The 15,601-nt window shown below is 50.7% G+C and overlaps 1 protein-coding gene across 2 annotated transcripts in view; it reads left to right on the top strand.

Annotated features, from left to right (window-relative positions):
• Positions 1-15,601, top strand: part of LOC119971710 (bestrophin-2-like) — a 68,397-nt gene that overhangs the window by 9,175 nt on the left and 43,621 nt on the right. The window contains exon 3 of one of the 2 annotated variants that reach the window (XM_038807635.1): positions 7,446-7,540. In XM_038807635.1, coding sequence (XP_038663563.1) covers positions 7,446-7,540 — 95 coding nt within the window. Of the gene's footprint in view, positions 1-7,445; positions 7,541-11,289; positions 11,323-15,601 lie in introns of those variants that run through there. The other variant, XM_038807636.1, reaches the window with a different exon arrangement.

The raw sequence follows: 15,601 nt of genomic DNA, 5'->3' as shown, positions 1-15,601 counted from the left end.
TGGGCGGGTGCAGACAGTGAAGATGACAGTGCTGCCTAGATTTGTGTTCATGTTTCAGAACCTCCCTATCTTTGTCCCCAAGTCTTCTTTTAGGAATGTCAATGGGCTCATCTCGGTGTTTGCATGCGTGCCACACATTTCTGGAACGGGAAATGGGGGGGGGGTACTGGCTTTGCCAAATTTGATAAATTATTATTAGGCAGCAAATATTGTGATGGTGAGGAAATGGACTGTGAAGGAGAGGTCGGCCTGGGGGTGGGTGGAGGCGGCATCATGTAGGGGAATGGGTTTGAGGGCTTTGTTGTTGGTTCCTTTGCCATTCCCTGCCGGCCAGGTACTCCGTGAGCCCAATGGTGGTGTTGGCTTTAAGGGTGTGGGGGCAGTGTGGGCAGCACTTGGGGTTGGAGGGTATGTCGTTGTGGGCGCCGATCTGTGACAACCATAGGTTCGTGCCGGCGAGGCTGCATGCAAGAGTTCCCCATAGGTGTGTGGGAAGCCCGAGAATCACGTCCACATGTTCTGGGCGAGTCCAAGATTGAGCAGGTTCTGGTAGGGGTTCTCGGACATGATGCCTGAGGTGCTGGGGGTGGGCATGGGTCCAGGTCCGAGGTGGCGATATTTGGTGTGTTGGAAGACCCGGGAGTCCAGGGAGGGGAGAGAGGCCGATGTACTGATAGCACGTATACGGATTTTGCTGGGGTGGCGGCACTCGGGGATGCCAAAAGAATGAGTGTGGTGTGGAACTATTGTAGTATATTGATGCGACCATCAATTCACTCAAGACACGAGTGGAAGTAAACTGTGGCTTTAATCAACTTACAACTGAGCCTGCCTGCGACCAGAAGAACTGAGGGCAGACCCACAAGACTGCAGCCACTTTATACTTCCGGTAGTGGGAGGAGCCATGGGCGGAGCCAAGGATGGAGCCCTGTACAAGCTCCTCATCTCCCCCTGTGGGCAGAGCCGCGCAACGGCTCAAAGATGGGGCCCACAGGGACACAGTGATACACAGTGTGAATTATACGCATTATACATTCACCACATTCACCCCCTGTAAAAAATCAAGTCTGGCGGGGATGATGGGTCTACAGATTGAGTTGGTCCGGTAGCCGAGTCGTCCGCTGAGATCGGCGGAGCACCGGGGTTGCAGCCGCTTCGGATGGTTGTGTGCTGACGTCCGGTGTGGATCTGAGGGTGGACTCCGGGGGTGGTTCGCTCGGAGCTTCGTTCCTGACCGGTGCGACGGGCAAAAGGGGGCGCAGGAAACCTGTAGGCGCGGGGACGCAGGGCGTGGGGGGTCGGGTGGGGTGTAGTGTTAGGGTTACCTCAGTGGTTGTGGTGGTGGTGGTGGATCCTGCAGGCGCCAGGTCCCGGAAGGAGACGGTGTCCTGCCGGCCGTTGGGGTGTTCTATAAAGGCGTAGTGGGGGTTTGAATGTAGTAGTAGGACCCTCTCTACCAGCGGGTCCATTTTATGTGTCCGGACGTGCTTCTGGAGGAGAACTGGGCCCGGTGTCCTCAACCAAGATGGAAGCGAGGCCCCCGTGGTAGTGCCCCTAGAGAAAACAAATAATCGCTCGTGAGGGGTCTGATTAGTGGCCGTACACAGGAGGGACCTAATTGTATGGAGCGCGTCGGGGAGGACCTCCCGCCAGTGGGAGGTTGGGAGATTCCTGGACCGTAGGGTCAGTAGGACGGTCTTCCAGACCGTCGCGTTCTCCCTCTCCACCTGCCCGTTCCCCCTGGGGTTATAGCTGGTAGTCCTGCTCGAGGCAATGCCCTTGCCGAGTAGGTACTGACGCAGCTCGTCGCTCATGAAGGACGAACCCCTGTCGCTGTGTACGTAGCTGGGGAAGCCGAACAGGGTGAAGACACTGTGCAGGGCTCTGATGACTGTATGGGAGGTCATATCGGGGCACGGGATAGCGAACGGAAAACGGGAGAATTTGTCTATGACGTTGAGGAAGTACACATTACGATTGATCGAGGGGAGGGGCGTTCAAAGGGCCGGGAAGCCTTTACCAGGTGGGCCTTGTCTGGTCTATAGAAGTGCGGTTTGCACTCCAAACAGATCGGGCAATTCCTGGTGATAGCTTTTACCTCCTCGGTGGAGAAAGGCAGATTGCGGGCTTTGATGTAGTGGGCGAGCCAGGTGACCCCCGGGTGGCAGAGGTCATTGTGGATAGCCTGTAATCGGTCGTCTTGCGCGCTGGCGCATGTCCCGCGGGACAGGGCATCTGGAGGCTCGTTGAGCTTCCCCGGCCGATATATGATATCATAATTATAGGTGGAGAGTTCGATCCTCCACCTAAAGATTTTATCGTTTTTTATTTTGCCCCGTTGCAAGTTGTCGAACATGAAGGCAACCGATCTCTGGTCGGTGATGAGGGTAAACCTCCTACCTGTGAGGTAGTGCCTCCAGTGCCGTACGGTTTCCACAATGGCTTGAGTTTCTTTTTCGACTGAGGAGTGTCGAAGTTCTGAAGCGGAGAGGGTTCTGGCGAAGAAAGCTACTGGCCTCCCTGCCTGGTTCAGAGTGGCAGCGAGAGCGACCTCTGAGGCGTCGCTCTCCACCTGAAAGGGGACGGATTGATCCACTGCCCGCATTGCGGCTTTGGCGATGTCCTCCTTGATGCAGTTGAAGGCCTGGCGGGCCTCGGCTGACAGTGGGAAGAGTGTGGTCTTAAATAGTGGGCGGGCTTTGTCCGCATACTGGGGGACCCACTGGGCGTAATAGGAGAAGAATCCAAGGCACCTCTTGAGGGCCCTGGAACAGTGAGGAAGAGGGAGTTGTAAGAGTTGCATACGGTCCGGGTCAGGCCCCAGAACCCCGTTTTCCACGACGTAGCCGAGGATGGCTAGCCTGGTTGTGCGGAAAACGCATTTCTCCTTGTTATATGTGAGGTTGAGTTTGTATATGGGCGGTTTGGAGAAATCGGTGGAGGTTGGCGTCGTGGTCCTGCTGGTCATGGCAGCAGATGGTAACGTTATCCAAGTACGGAAACGTGGCCCGCAGCCCATACTGGTCCACCATTCGGTCCATTGCTCGTTGGAACACCGAGACCCCATTCGTGACGCCAAAGGGAACCCGGAGGAAATGGAAGAGGCGGCCATCTGCCTCGAATGCCGTGTAGTGGCGGTCCTCCGGGCGGATTGGGAGCTGGTGGTATGCAGACTTCAGATCCACCGTGGAGAAGATGCGGTACTGGGCGATCTGGTTGACCATGTCTGCAATCCAGAGGAGGGGGTACGCATTGAGGTGCATTTTCGAGGAACTTTTCCCCGGTCTTGACGACCACCACCTGAGCTCTCCAGGGGCTATTACTGGCCTCTATGACTCCCTCACGTAGGAGCCGCTGGACTTCGGCTCTAATAAATACCCTGTCCTGCAGGCTATACCGCCTGCTGCGAGTGGCTATGGGTTTGCAGTTAGCAGTGAGATTGGCGAAGAGTGGAGGGGGATCAATTTTTAGAGTCGCTAAGCTGCATATAGTGAGAGGGGGTAGGGGTCCACCGAAGCTGAGTGTGAGGCTTCTAAGATTGCACTGAAAATCGAGCCCGAGTAGGAGAGAGGCGCAGAGGTCTGGGAGTACGTACAACTGGAAGTTAGAGTAGTTGGCGCCCTGTATTGTTAATGTCGCAACGGTGCGCCCTTGTATTTGGACCGAGTGCGACCCCGAGGCGAGGGAGATAGTTTGCCGTGCTGGGAAGATAGGGAGCGAACAGCGTCTTACCACATCTGGATGAACAAAGCTCTCAGTGCTCCCGGAGTCAAAGAGGCACGGTGTCTTGTATCCGTTGACCTGAACGGACATCATTGAGCTTCTGAGGTGCTTTGGCCGCGACTGGTCCAAAGTGACTGCGTTGAGTTGCGGGTAGTCGGTGGCTTGATCAGCAGTGTTGGAGTGGCCCCGTGATGACTGTAGCGGAGGTCGTAGTCGTCGATATGAATATCAGGTGATGGCCAAGATGGTGGCCCCGTGGATCGCACGTGAGGAAGATGGCATCCAAGATGGCCGCCCCCGTGGCTCGCACGTGGCGGGCGGTGAGGAAGATGGCGCCCAAGATGGCAGCCCCCATGAATCGCACATGGCCGGCCGCGTGGGGGAGGATTGCCAAGATGGCAGCCCCCATGAGTCGCGCATGTCGGGCGGAGGCGGAGTCGGCAGACACGCTGCAACATTGCGGGGTCTGCGGACCTGTGGGTTGGGGGAGCGATTATTCTGGATAGCGATAGAGTTAGAGGGTTTAGTTTTAGACAGGCATACCTTAGCAAAATGTCCTTTTTGACCGCAGCTGCTGCAGGTTGCATTGCGGGCCGGACAGTGCTGCCGTGGGTGTTGGGGCTGACCAGAGAAATGGCACGATGGCGCTCCGTGGTGGGCAGGTGTATGCGTGGCGCAGGCCTGGGGCAGTCTCTGGTCGGGGGTCCACGATGGGGTCGGCGGATCGGCGGGGAACGAGTTCAAACATTGAAACATGACCTCCAGCGAGGTTGCTAGCGTTACAGTGTCCTCCAAGTTCTGGGCCCCTTTTTCGAGGAGGCGCTGGCACACGTAGTTGGACCGGACCCCTGCAACATACACATCACGGACAGCGAGTTCCATATGCTGGGAGGCAGTTACAGACTGAAAGTTACATTCCCGTGCAAGAGCTTTTAGGTCGCAGAGGTAGTCCTCTAGTGACTCTGTGGGGCGCTGGCGGCGGGTAGTGAAAATATGCCACGCGTAAACTTCATTTACATGCCGCACGTATAGGCGGTCGAGTATAGCGAGGGCTTCGGTCTACGAGTCGGTACTATCGAGTTGAGTAGAGATGCGATGGCTCACCCGTGCGTGTAGGAGACTGAGTTTCTGCTCTTCAGTAACAGCTGAGGTAGTCGACGCAGTCAGGTAGGCCTTGAAGCACTGAAGCCAATGTAGAAAGATTTCCTTCGCTTCTGCAGCCTGCGGGTCGAGTTCCAGTCGATCAGGTTTGAGGGCTGATTCCATGGTGGTTTTTAAGTCGATTAAATTGATGCGACCATCAATTTACTCAAGACACGAGTGGAAGTAAACTGTGGCTTTAACCGACTTACAACTGAGCCTGCCTGCGACCAGAAGAACTGAGGGCAGACTCACAAGACCGCAGCACATTATACTTCTGGTAGTGGGAGGAGCCATGGGCGGAGCCAAGGGTGGAGCCCTGTACAAGCTCATCTCCCCCTGTGGGCAGAGCTGCGCAACGGCTCACAGATGGGGCCCACAGGGACACAGTGATACACAGTGTGAATTATACGCATTATACATTCACCACATATATAATAGGTGTATTGTGGTAAGCTGCTACTGTATTACATGTAATGTGGTAAACCACTGCCTGATGGCTCCGCCCCCCCTCGACCTTGGTATAAAAGTGGCTGGTCTCCGCCTCTGACCCAGTTCGGAATCAGAGGCCAGGAGGCTTTTTGTTTAGTTTATTAAAGCCTCAGTTACGTTCACTACTCGTCTTGTGTTCATTGGTGGCACATCATGTGGGTGAGTGACCTGGCAGAATTCCTGAGGTTGGAAAATGTCAAGTTCGCTCTGCAGAGGTCAGTAGAGGGGTTCGCCTAGAGGAAACTGTTCATCAATTTCTTCAAGGAGTATTGAGGGGTCAGCAAGGGGGAGGGGGGTGCTTGGGGGAGAGGGGTAAGGGGGTTAAAATGGGGAAGGCAGGACAGGGGGTTGGTAGCAAAGGGGCTGAAGGGTTGTGGTTGTTTACTATGTTGATGTGTTGTTCTTCTGATATTCTGTGCATATTTGTTAAATGCCTTGAATAAAAATATATATTGTTTAAAAACTTAAGTTGAAGCAATTTAAAGGGTATGAAGACAAAATTGCCTACAATGGATTGGGAACATTGGTTAAAAGTTAAGATGGTTAAAAAAGCAATCGGACGTTCGTCCGTAGGTTGAGTGGGTGGGGGGTGGGGGGGAGAAGTTAGGCTATTTTCTGTTAAGAGTAGCAGGGATTTGTGAGGGTTGGAAATGATGTATGTACTACGTTTATATTTGGATTTGAGGGTAGCACGGTGGCGCAGTGGATTAGCCCTGCTGCCTCAAAGCGCCTAGGTCCTAGGTTCGATCCCGGCTCTGGGTCACTGTCCATGTGGAGTTTGCACATTCTGCCCGTGTTTGCGTGGGTCTCACCCCCCACAACCCAAAGATGTGCAGGGTAGGTGGATTGGCAACACTATATTGCCCCTTAATTGGAAAAAATGAATTGGGTACTCTAAATTTAGTTTTAAAAAATATTTGGATTTGCTTTATTTTCTGTTGTTGTTATTGTTATTATTATAAAATTACAAATACCTTAATAAAATGGTTTTTAAAAAAAAAACAATGGCACGGTGAGAGGTAATGGCTTGAGGGGGTGGTTGAAGCAGAGACAATAAATGGTTTGAAAAGGAAACTGGATGGGGTGTTGAAGGATTATAACGCTACAGGCTGGACTGCTCAACACAGAGCCAGCCTGGACATGATGGGCCAAGTGAATTCCTTATGTGCCATAATTACTTTTTAAAGAATCTTTATTGTCACAAGTACACGCGCCCCATGCCGTCGGGGTTTCGGTCCATGGGGGGCAGAGCATTGGGGGAAGGTCTCAGGTGATGTCCTGACGTCATCCCAACGGTGTTTTTGAATTGCGCCAGTGACTTGAGAAAGCGCTTTAAAATCATGAAGGAATTCAATTGGGTGAATGTGGGGAAACTCTACTTTTTTTGTAAGTCAAAAATTACTGTGCTTAAATATAAGATAGCCAATAACAGATCAAATAATGCCGGTAGAATTATTTTACACAGAGAATGGTGAGAATGTGGAATTTGATGCCAAGTGGAAAAATGAAAACAGATAACATTGATACACATAGGGAGAGCTTAATTCGATCAAGAGGGAATAGGGAATGGAGAAATACGGGAACAGGATGGGAATTGATAAATTAGAGGGTCACAAGATTCCTATAGAATGTAAACACCAGCGCAGTCAGGGCAAATTACATCTTTCTCTGCTGTAGATTCTAGGCAACCTTTGAAATCCAAACGGGCTGCCAGAGGCAGTGGTAGAGACGGGTACAATTTTGTCCTTTAAAAAACAGTTAGATAGTTCCATGGGCCGGTAGGTATAGAGCGGTATGGGCCAAATGCAGTAAGGGTGACTAGCTTAGTGGTAGAAACTGGGCGGCATCGACATGCAGGGCCGAAAGGCCTGTTTCCATGCTGTAAACATCTATGACTCTAAGTGCCAACCAGTTAGTACTAATTGCTTTTTCTCCTCTTTCCAACTCTACCTGTTTTGGGCTATGTGGCTCAGCCTAGCCTACAGGTTTCTCTATTAAAATGATGCACTTTGCAAGATTCCTCCTGATCAGGTTGTGACATCTGCTTAGCAGTTATGATGCTTTGATTTTTTTTTCTCGAAAATCTGCAGGTTTATGCTGGAAGAGAACCAAAAACGCTTCTTTGAGAAAATGGCCATCAACTGTAACAATTATGCTGACCTGATCCCAATGTCATTTGTGCTCGGTAAGAATTTTATTGGATTTCAGTCAGTTCTCTTGATCTTCCCTCCACTTACAGATTATGGCAGATTTTGCTTTGATATCATTTCCCCTCATGAACTTCTCCTCAGTACAACATGTTTGGAGAGTGAGAGACCTAAATTCAACATACCTATTGTCAAGGCCAAATGCAGGTATAACAATACCATATTTAGCAGACTCACAGGAGGTCTGCACAACTATTTGAACCACTGCTGAATTGGTTTGGACCTGTTTTCAGTGGCCCCGAGGGTGTTTGACGTGAACACATGCCTCTTTTCAATAATAAAATAGGTTTCCTACACCCATTTCATACCTAGATGAGTAAATTCATTCCTATCCAGTGGCTGCTCAAAATAAATCTCTAAATCTACTGGAGCATAATTTCTTGTGGAATCAGAAAAATTTGGAGTGCTTTAACCAAATCCATCTGTAGCAGCTTCTTGTAAGATTTTGGGGTTTTGAGGTACAAAACCCTTCTAATTAAAATCCTCAAGTTCTGAATTATTAATTTCTCACACTAGGGTCCTCGGTTGTGTCTGACCTAACAAGGTATTTATTAAGCGAGATTTTACATATCCTTAAAAAACAGCAAAGACAACATGGAAGTTCCTCATTCCTCAGGTTCCGAGGATCCTCGAGTGTTCCCAGCATAGGCGATGTCTTTCTCCTCTTCTGTTTCTGTGGTGATGTTGACCTCAGAAGAGTCATAACATAGAAGCCATGGTTAAACTGTGCCAATAAAGATTCCAGTTTTCCAACTTTTATCCCCACTTCTCATTATTCTGGAATCTCTTATTTGGAAATAGTCCACATTTATCTGTTCCAGGGCTGAGGGTCATCTGGTGTCACTCCACCTCCATAACTAGAGTCTGTAAACTGAAGAGAAATGTTATCCCCTTATCCCCTGCGCCCCAAAGTTTACATTCCATTGTGAACAAATTACTTTAGATACAGAGGAGTAACAAACAATATCACATCCTCTTCAATATATTTTAACCCAGATTCCACAGGTATTAAACAATTAAGAACAAAGTTAATAACACTTCCAAAAACAATGTCAAAACAGAAAGAAAAGTTTCGCTCTGATTCAAATGTTTTACCCGACAGATTCTCCGACCCCCCGCCAGGTGGGAGAATTGCCACAGCGATGCGCGAATCGCGCCACGCCACCCCGATGCCGGGACGCAATTCTCCCACCCCTGTGAAAACAGCCACGCGCGAATGGTGCTGGGCCGCACGGAAAATCGGCGCAAACGACCGTGGCGGCGATCCTCCGGCAGCGCTGCGATTCTCCGGCCCGAATGGGCCGAGCGTCTGAAAAAAATCCAAGTCCCGCCGGCAGGACTTTGGGATTGAAGGGTCTGGGGGCGGCCTGTGGGGGGGCGAGGAGGAGGGGTTCAACCCCGGGGAGGCCCTCCGTAGAGGCCTGCCCCGCGGTCGGGGCCCACCAATTGGCAGGCCGGCCTCTCTGGCTGCGGACCTCTTTTCTCCCGCGCCGGCTCCTGGATCCCTGCGCCATTTGGCGTCGGGGCAGGCGCGGGGATGACAGCCAGTGCGCATGCGCTAGTTAGCGCCGCCCCAACTTCACATGTGCGGACCCAGCAGTGCTGGGTCGATGCCAGGACCGGCAGCTGGAGCGGCGTGGGCTGCTCCAGCGCCATGCTGGCCCCCCCAGGGCCTGACAATCGGGTCTTGGAACCGGCGGCGGAGTAAAGTACTCCCGTTTTGCTTCCGGCGCCGGACCAGAGAATCGCGGCACAATCAATGCATGGGTATTGTTCAAGGATAGCGTCATCCTAAGTAAGCTCCCTTTCAGCCATTACTTCTAAACTGACAAAAAGACTCACGATACAACACAGTTAAGGCAACATTGAACTGCTGAAGCCAGACTCTCAGGCAATTTAAAGTCACAAATCGATAACGTGTAGTTTCTCACCAGTAACAGCTAACATCCTGTGAAGTATCCGAATTGGCAGACATTCAAGCTTTTTCAAAATTAATTTACAGGATGTGGGCATCACTGGCTAGTCCAGCAGTTGTTGCCCATCCCTGTCCCTAATTGCCCTTGAAATGGTGGTGGTGAGCTTCTTTTTGAATCGCTGCAGTCCAGGTAGTGTACATACACATACAGTGCTGTTACGGAGGGAGTTCCAGGATATAGAACCAGCGACAAAGAATGGCAATATATTTGTACGTCAGGATGGCGAGTGACTTGGACGTAAATGTCAGATGGTGGTGTTCCCATGTGCCTGCTACCTTTGTCCTTCTAGATGATAGTGGTTAGCGATTGGAAAGTGCTGTTGAAGGAGCCTTGGTGAGTTCCTGCTGCCACTGTTTGTCAGTGGTGGAAGGAGTGAATGTTTGTAGATGGGGTACTAATGAAGTGGGCTGCTTTGTCCGAGATGGTGTCAAGATTCTTGAGCATTGCCAGAGCTGCACTCATCCAAGCAAGTGGGGAGTATTCCTGACTTGTGTCTTGCAGATGTTGGACAGGCTTTGGGGAAACTTTCTTACCATTGGACTCCTAGCCATTTGACCTGTTCTTCTGGCCACAATATTTACATGGCTAGTCCAGTTACATTTCTGGTCAAAGGTGCTTGGATACCAGACCAGGCCCCAACTTTTGTTAGGATACCAGACGAGAACCCCAAGCAATATTCAACTTGTAAAGGATACTTCACCCCAGGCGTGATTATACTGTCCAATAGGTATATTTTATGCTAAAACAAACTTTAATTTAAACACAGAATTAACCACACTAACATTAAAGAAGTAGCTTTACAATGAACAATTAAACAGTTTTATATTAAAGGGGAAAAAACTTTAACCCACTATGTACTCCTGCCACTATACATTAGAAAGCAACCCCAATATAATTCAAAATCCACTCATAAATAAAGTTAGAAACTAGAGTTACCTGCTTATCTGTGCAGACCATTGGGAAGAGATACCCTTTCAGGAACAACCTGAAAATCCTTCTGTCTCGTCAGGCACAAATCCTGTGGCAAACAGCTGTTCAACTTAAAATCTTATGACAGACGGCAAAACTTGACAGACCTGACTCCTTCCATTAATTGCATCTTCCGTATCCCACTAAGATGTCCCATGACCTGCTTAGGACTAAACACACTCCCTCATAAATTATCTACACCTCAGGGAATCTCCAGCAATCAATATAATATCCCATGAGCCATCTATATGTAAACAAGTAAATGGTTAAAATCAATAATTATCTCACCTTTTACGAAAGCTTAATTACAGCTTTAGCAGGCATACTGCCTGTATATTTTAAACCAGGGTTTTTAATAATATTACTGTCACAAATATGAAAAATAATATAGATATAACAATTTCTTACATTTATCACAATGGTAACGTCCAGGATATTGTGAGTGGGGTATTCAACTGTGGTATTGTCGTTGAATGTTAAGGGACTCTATTTAAATTCTCTCTTTTTCTTCATTGCCTGGCACTTGTGTGGCATGAATGTTATTTGCCATTTGTCAGCCCAGGCTTGGATATTGTCCTGATCTTGCTGCATTTGGACATGGACTGCTTCAATATCTGTGGTGTCACAAATGGTGCTGAACATTGTGCCATCATCAGTCAACAGCCCCCTCCTCTGACCTCATAATGGAAGGAAGATTATTAATGAAGCAGCTGAAGGTGGTTAGACCTAAGGCACTATCCTGAGGAACTCCTGCAGTGATGTCCTGGAACTGAGGTGATAGACCTCCAACAACCACAACCATCTTCTTTTACCAAGTATGACTCCAACCAATGGATGGGTTTCCCCGCTTCCCATTGATTCCAGATTTGCTACGGCTCCTTGATGCCATACTCAGTCAAATGCTGCCTTGATGTCAAGGGCAGTCATTCTCACTTCACCTCTGGAATTCAGCTCTTTGTCCATATTTGAACCAGGGCTGTAATAAAGCTAGGAGCTGAGTGGAATCCAAACTGAGTGTCAGTGAGCAGGTTATTGCTAACCAAGTGCCGTGTGACAGCATTGTTGATGACCCCGACCATCACTTTATTGATGATTAATAGTAGACTGATTGGGGCAGCAATTGGTCAGGTTGGATATGCCCTGACCACCCAGGCAATCTTTCACATTGCTGTGTAAATGCCATTGTTGTAGCTATACTGGAACAGCTTGGTTAGGGGTGTAGCAGGTACTGGAGCACAAGTCTTCATACTATTGTCAGAAATATTGTCCAGCCCATAGTCTTTTAGTATCCAGGGCCTTCAGCTGTTTCTTGATATCATGTGGAGTGAATCAAATTGGCTGAAGACTGACATCTGTGATGCTGGGGACTTCAGGAGAAGACCAAGATGGATCATCCACTCTGTACTTCTGAAGGTTGTTGCAAATGCTTCAGCCTTGTCTTTTGCTCTGATATGCTGGGTTCCCCCATCATTGAGGATGGAGATATCTGTGGACCCTCCTCCTCCTCCAGTGAGTTGTTTAATTGTCCATGATCATTCACAACTGGATGTGGCAGGACTGCAGAGTTTAAATCTGATTCATTGGTTGTGGGAATTGCTTAGCTCTGTCTATTACTTGTTATTTCTGCTGTTTGGCACACAAGTAATCCTGTGCTGTAGCTTCACCAGGTTGCTACTTTATTTTTAAGTATGCCTGGCGCTACTCCTGGGATGCCTTCGTGCACTCTTCATTGGGTTAACCCCTTTGTTTGGTGGTAATAGTAGAGGGGGGGGACATGATGGGCCATGTGGTTACAGGTTGTGGTAGAGTATAATACCTGCTGCTGATGGCCCACAACACCTCATGGATGCCTTGAGCTCTGTCAGATCTGTTGGAAGTCTATCCTATTTAACACAATGATAATGTCACACAACACGATGGAGGGTATACTCTATCTGAAGATGGGACTTTGTTTCCACAAGGACTGTGCGGTGGTCATTCCTTTTTTTTTTAACAAACAATTTTATTGAGGTATTTTAGGCATATAGAAAAAGTGACATTTTACAGTACAAAAAAAAAGTCAAGACACAAATTAAACATAGTGCAAACCACGGCTCTGTTCACGCACAGACCTGCCTCAATATCCCCCTACTCTACCTTAGCCCCCACCCCCCACCCACCCACTGACGCTTACTCCTCTGCGAAGAACCCTAATAGCGAACTTCCCAAGGCGAACTTGACTTTCTCCAGGCCAATAAAGCTCGCCATGTCCGATAGCCATACCTCAGCCCTCGGGGGCTTTGCGTCCCTCCATGCTATCAGTATTGGTCGCCGGGCTACCAGGGAAGCAAAGGCTAGAACGCCGGCCTCTCTCTTCCTGGACTCAGGGTCCTCTGAAACCCCAAAGATTGCCACCTCAGGGCTCATTACCACCCCAGTTTTCAATACCCGGGACATGACATCTTCAAATCCCTGCCAATACATGCTGAGTTTCGGGCACGACCAGAATATATGTACATGGTTAGCCGGCCCTCTGGCGCATCTAGAACACTTGTCCTCCAGCCCGAAGAATCTGCTCATCCGGGCCCCCGTCATGTGGGCCCGGTGCACGACCTTAAACTGGATCAAACTGAGCCTGGCGCATGTTGCGGTCGTGTTAACTCTGCTCAGGGCTTCTGCCCAGATACCATCCTCTATCTCCCCACTGAGCTCCTTTTCCCACTTACGCTTCAGTTCCTCGGTCTGCGTATCCTCAGCTCCCATTAGTTCCTTGTAGACATCTGAGACTCTACCCTCTCCCACCTCTCCCCTAGAAACTACCCTGATCTGCCTCCGCTTCGGCGGGAGACGTGGGAAGGATGGCGCCAATCTGCGTACAAAATCCCGCACCTGTAAGTATCTAAAGTTGTTCCCTGTCGCCAGCCCAAACGTCTCCTCCAGCGCCCTCATGCTCGGAAAGCTCCCTTCCAGGAACAGATTCCCCCATTCTCACAATCCCCGCCCTCCTCCACAATCGATACCCCCCGTCCATGTTCCCCGGGGCAAATCGGTGATTGCCACAGATTGGGGTCCACACCAATGCTCTTACCTCCCCTACATGCCTCCTCCACTGGCCCCAGATCCGAAGAGCCGCCACCACTATAGGGCTGGTGGATTACTGTGCCGGCGGAAGCTCTAAAACCAGGACGTCTAGAACTCGATCTGCAGGATGCAGAGGTGAAAGAAACCTTCTGCCACTGGCTGAAATGTTTTAAGGCCTACCTGGCCGAAATCAGCACCGCTGAAACTACGGAGGAACAAAAGCTCAGCCTACTGCACGCGAGGGTAAGCCACAGAATTTCTACACAATTAAATCCAGCCGGTTCCTACACCGCAGCGCTGGCGATTTTGGACAAAATGTATATTAGGCCCATGAACGAGGTCTTTGCCCGCCATGTGTTCACGACTCGCCGACAACGGGCTACTGAAACTGTAGCTGAATTTGCACGCGAGTTGAACAATCTCTCAAATGACTGCAATTACCAGGCCGTAACCGTGGCCGAACATAGGGAGCTTGCTGTGCGGGATGTTTTTGTAGCGGGCCTTCGACCTAGCTATGTACGCCAGAGACTATTAGAAAATGGGGCCCAGGGCTTCGAGACTACCGTAGAGGCTGCTATCACAATGGAAGTTTCCTTCCGCAGCCTCAACTCGTTTCCCGCGGACCCCGCTAACCCCGCATGGGCCCCCGACCTGAGGACCCCCCAAGCCTGTGCCGCAAGGCCCCCCAGCTATCGCGCTGCCACAGCCGGCTGCCCAACTGTCCCAGTCAACTACTCAAACTATCCAGCTGCTCCAGCTAATTACTCAGCTCCCCCAGCCAACTACTCAGCTCTCCAACCAGTTATTCAACTGCTCCAGCCGGCCACTTCTGTGGACAAAGCCAGCACCCGCGGCAGCACTGCTCAGCCCGATCCGCGACCTGCAGCAGCTGCGGGAAGAAAGGCCACTATGCTAAAGTGTGCCTCACAGAAGGGCCCCAGCCCTCAACAGCCCAACAGTCCAAAAACATCGCCCCCAGCACCAGCAAGCCCGCGGGGCCCGAAACGCTGCGGCCTTCGCTCAGGCTCCGCCCCCTCGCACCACGTGGGGGCCGCCATCTTGGCAAACCTCCACCATGCGGCCGGCCATGTGCGATTCATGGGGGCCGCCATCTTGGACGCCATCTTCATCACCACCCTCCACGTGCGATCCACGGGCCCTAGCCTCATCCCCAGACTCAAACAGCTCATCGGAGGAGTACGACCTCCCCGGGCAGTCACCACATGGCCCGCAACTCAGCGCAGTGTTCCTGCATCAAGCTCGCCAGAACGCAGCGGCATCTACTCGACAGGACTCCCGATCGGAAGAATTCGACTCCCCCGGGCACCCACCACGCGGCCCGCAACTCAACACGGTCACCCTCGACCAATCTCGCCCCAATCATCTGAGAAATTCGATGACGGAGGTCCAGATCAACGGGTACAACACGTCGTGCCTCTTTGACTCCAGGAGCACAGAGAGCTTCAAACACCCAGAGTTGGTAAGATGCTGTTCCCTCCCTATTCATCCCGTCAACCAAACTATCGCCCTTGCTTCGGGCTCCCATTCCATCCAAATCCAAGGCTGCACTACAGCAACGCTAACGATTCGAGGCGCTAGCTATTCCAAATTTAAACTGTATGTTTTGCCCGACCTCTGCGCGCCACTCCTCTTAGGCTTGGATTTCCAATGTAATCTCAAGAGTCTCACCCTCAGCTTCGGCGGGCCCCTGCCCCCACTCACTATCTGCAGCCTCGCCACGCTGCGCATCGCCCCTTCTCCTCTCTTCGCCAACCTCACCCCGGATTGCAAACCGGTAGCCACCCGCAGCAGGCGGTACAGCCTGCAGGATAGGGTATTTATCAGAACGGAGGTCCGAAGGCTGCTCAGTGAGGGGATCATAGAGGCCAGTAACAGTCCCTGGAGAGCTCAGGTGGTGGTCGTCGACCGGGGAAAAATTCCACATGGTCGTCGATTATAGCCAGACCATCAATCGCTTTACGTTCCTAGACGCGTATCCCCTCCCCAGAATTGAAGACATTGTAAATCAGATCG

This window comes from Scyliorhinus canicula, chromosome 9 (assembly GCF_902713615.1).
Source record: "Scyliorhinus canicula chromosome 9, sScyCan1.1, whole genome shotgun sequence".
Taxonomy (NCBI): domain Eukaryota; kingdom Metazoa; phylum Chordata; class Chondrichthyes; order Carcharhiniformes; family Scyliorhinidae; genus Scyliorhinus; species Scyliorhinus canicula.
The sequence above is the reverse complement of the archived record's forward strand: the minus strand, read 5'-3'. Positions and strand labels throughout refer to the sequence as shown.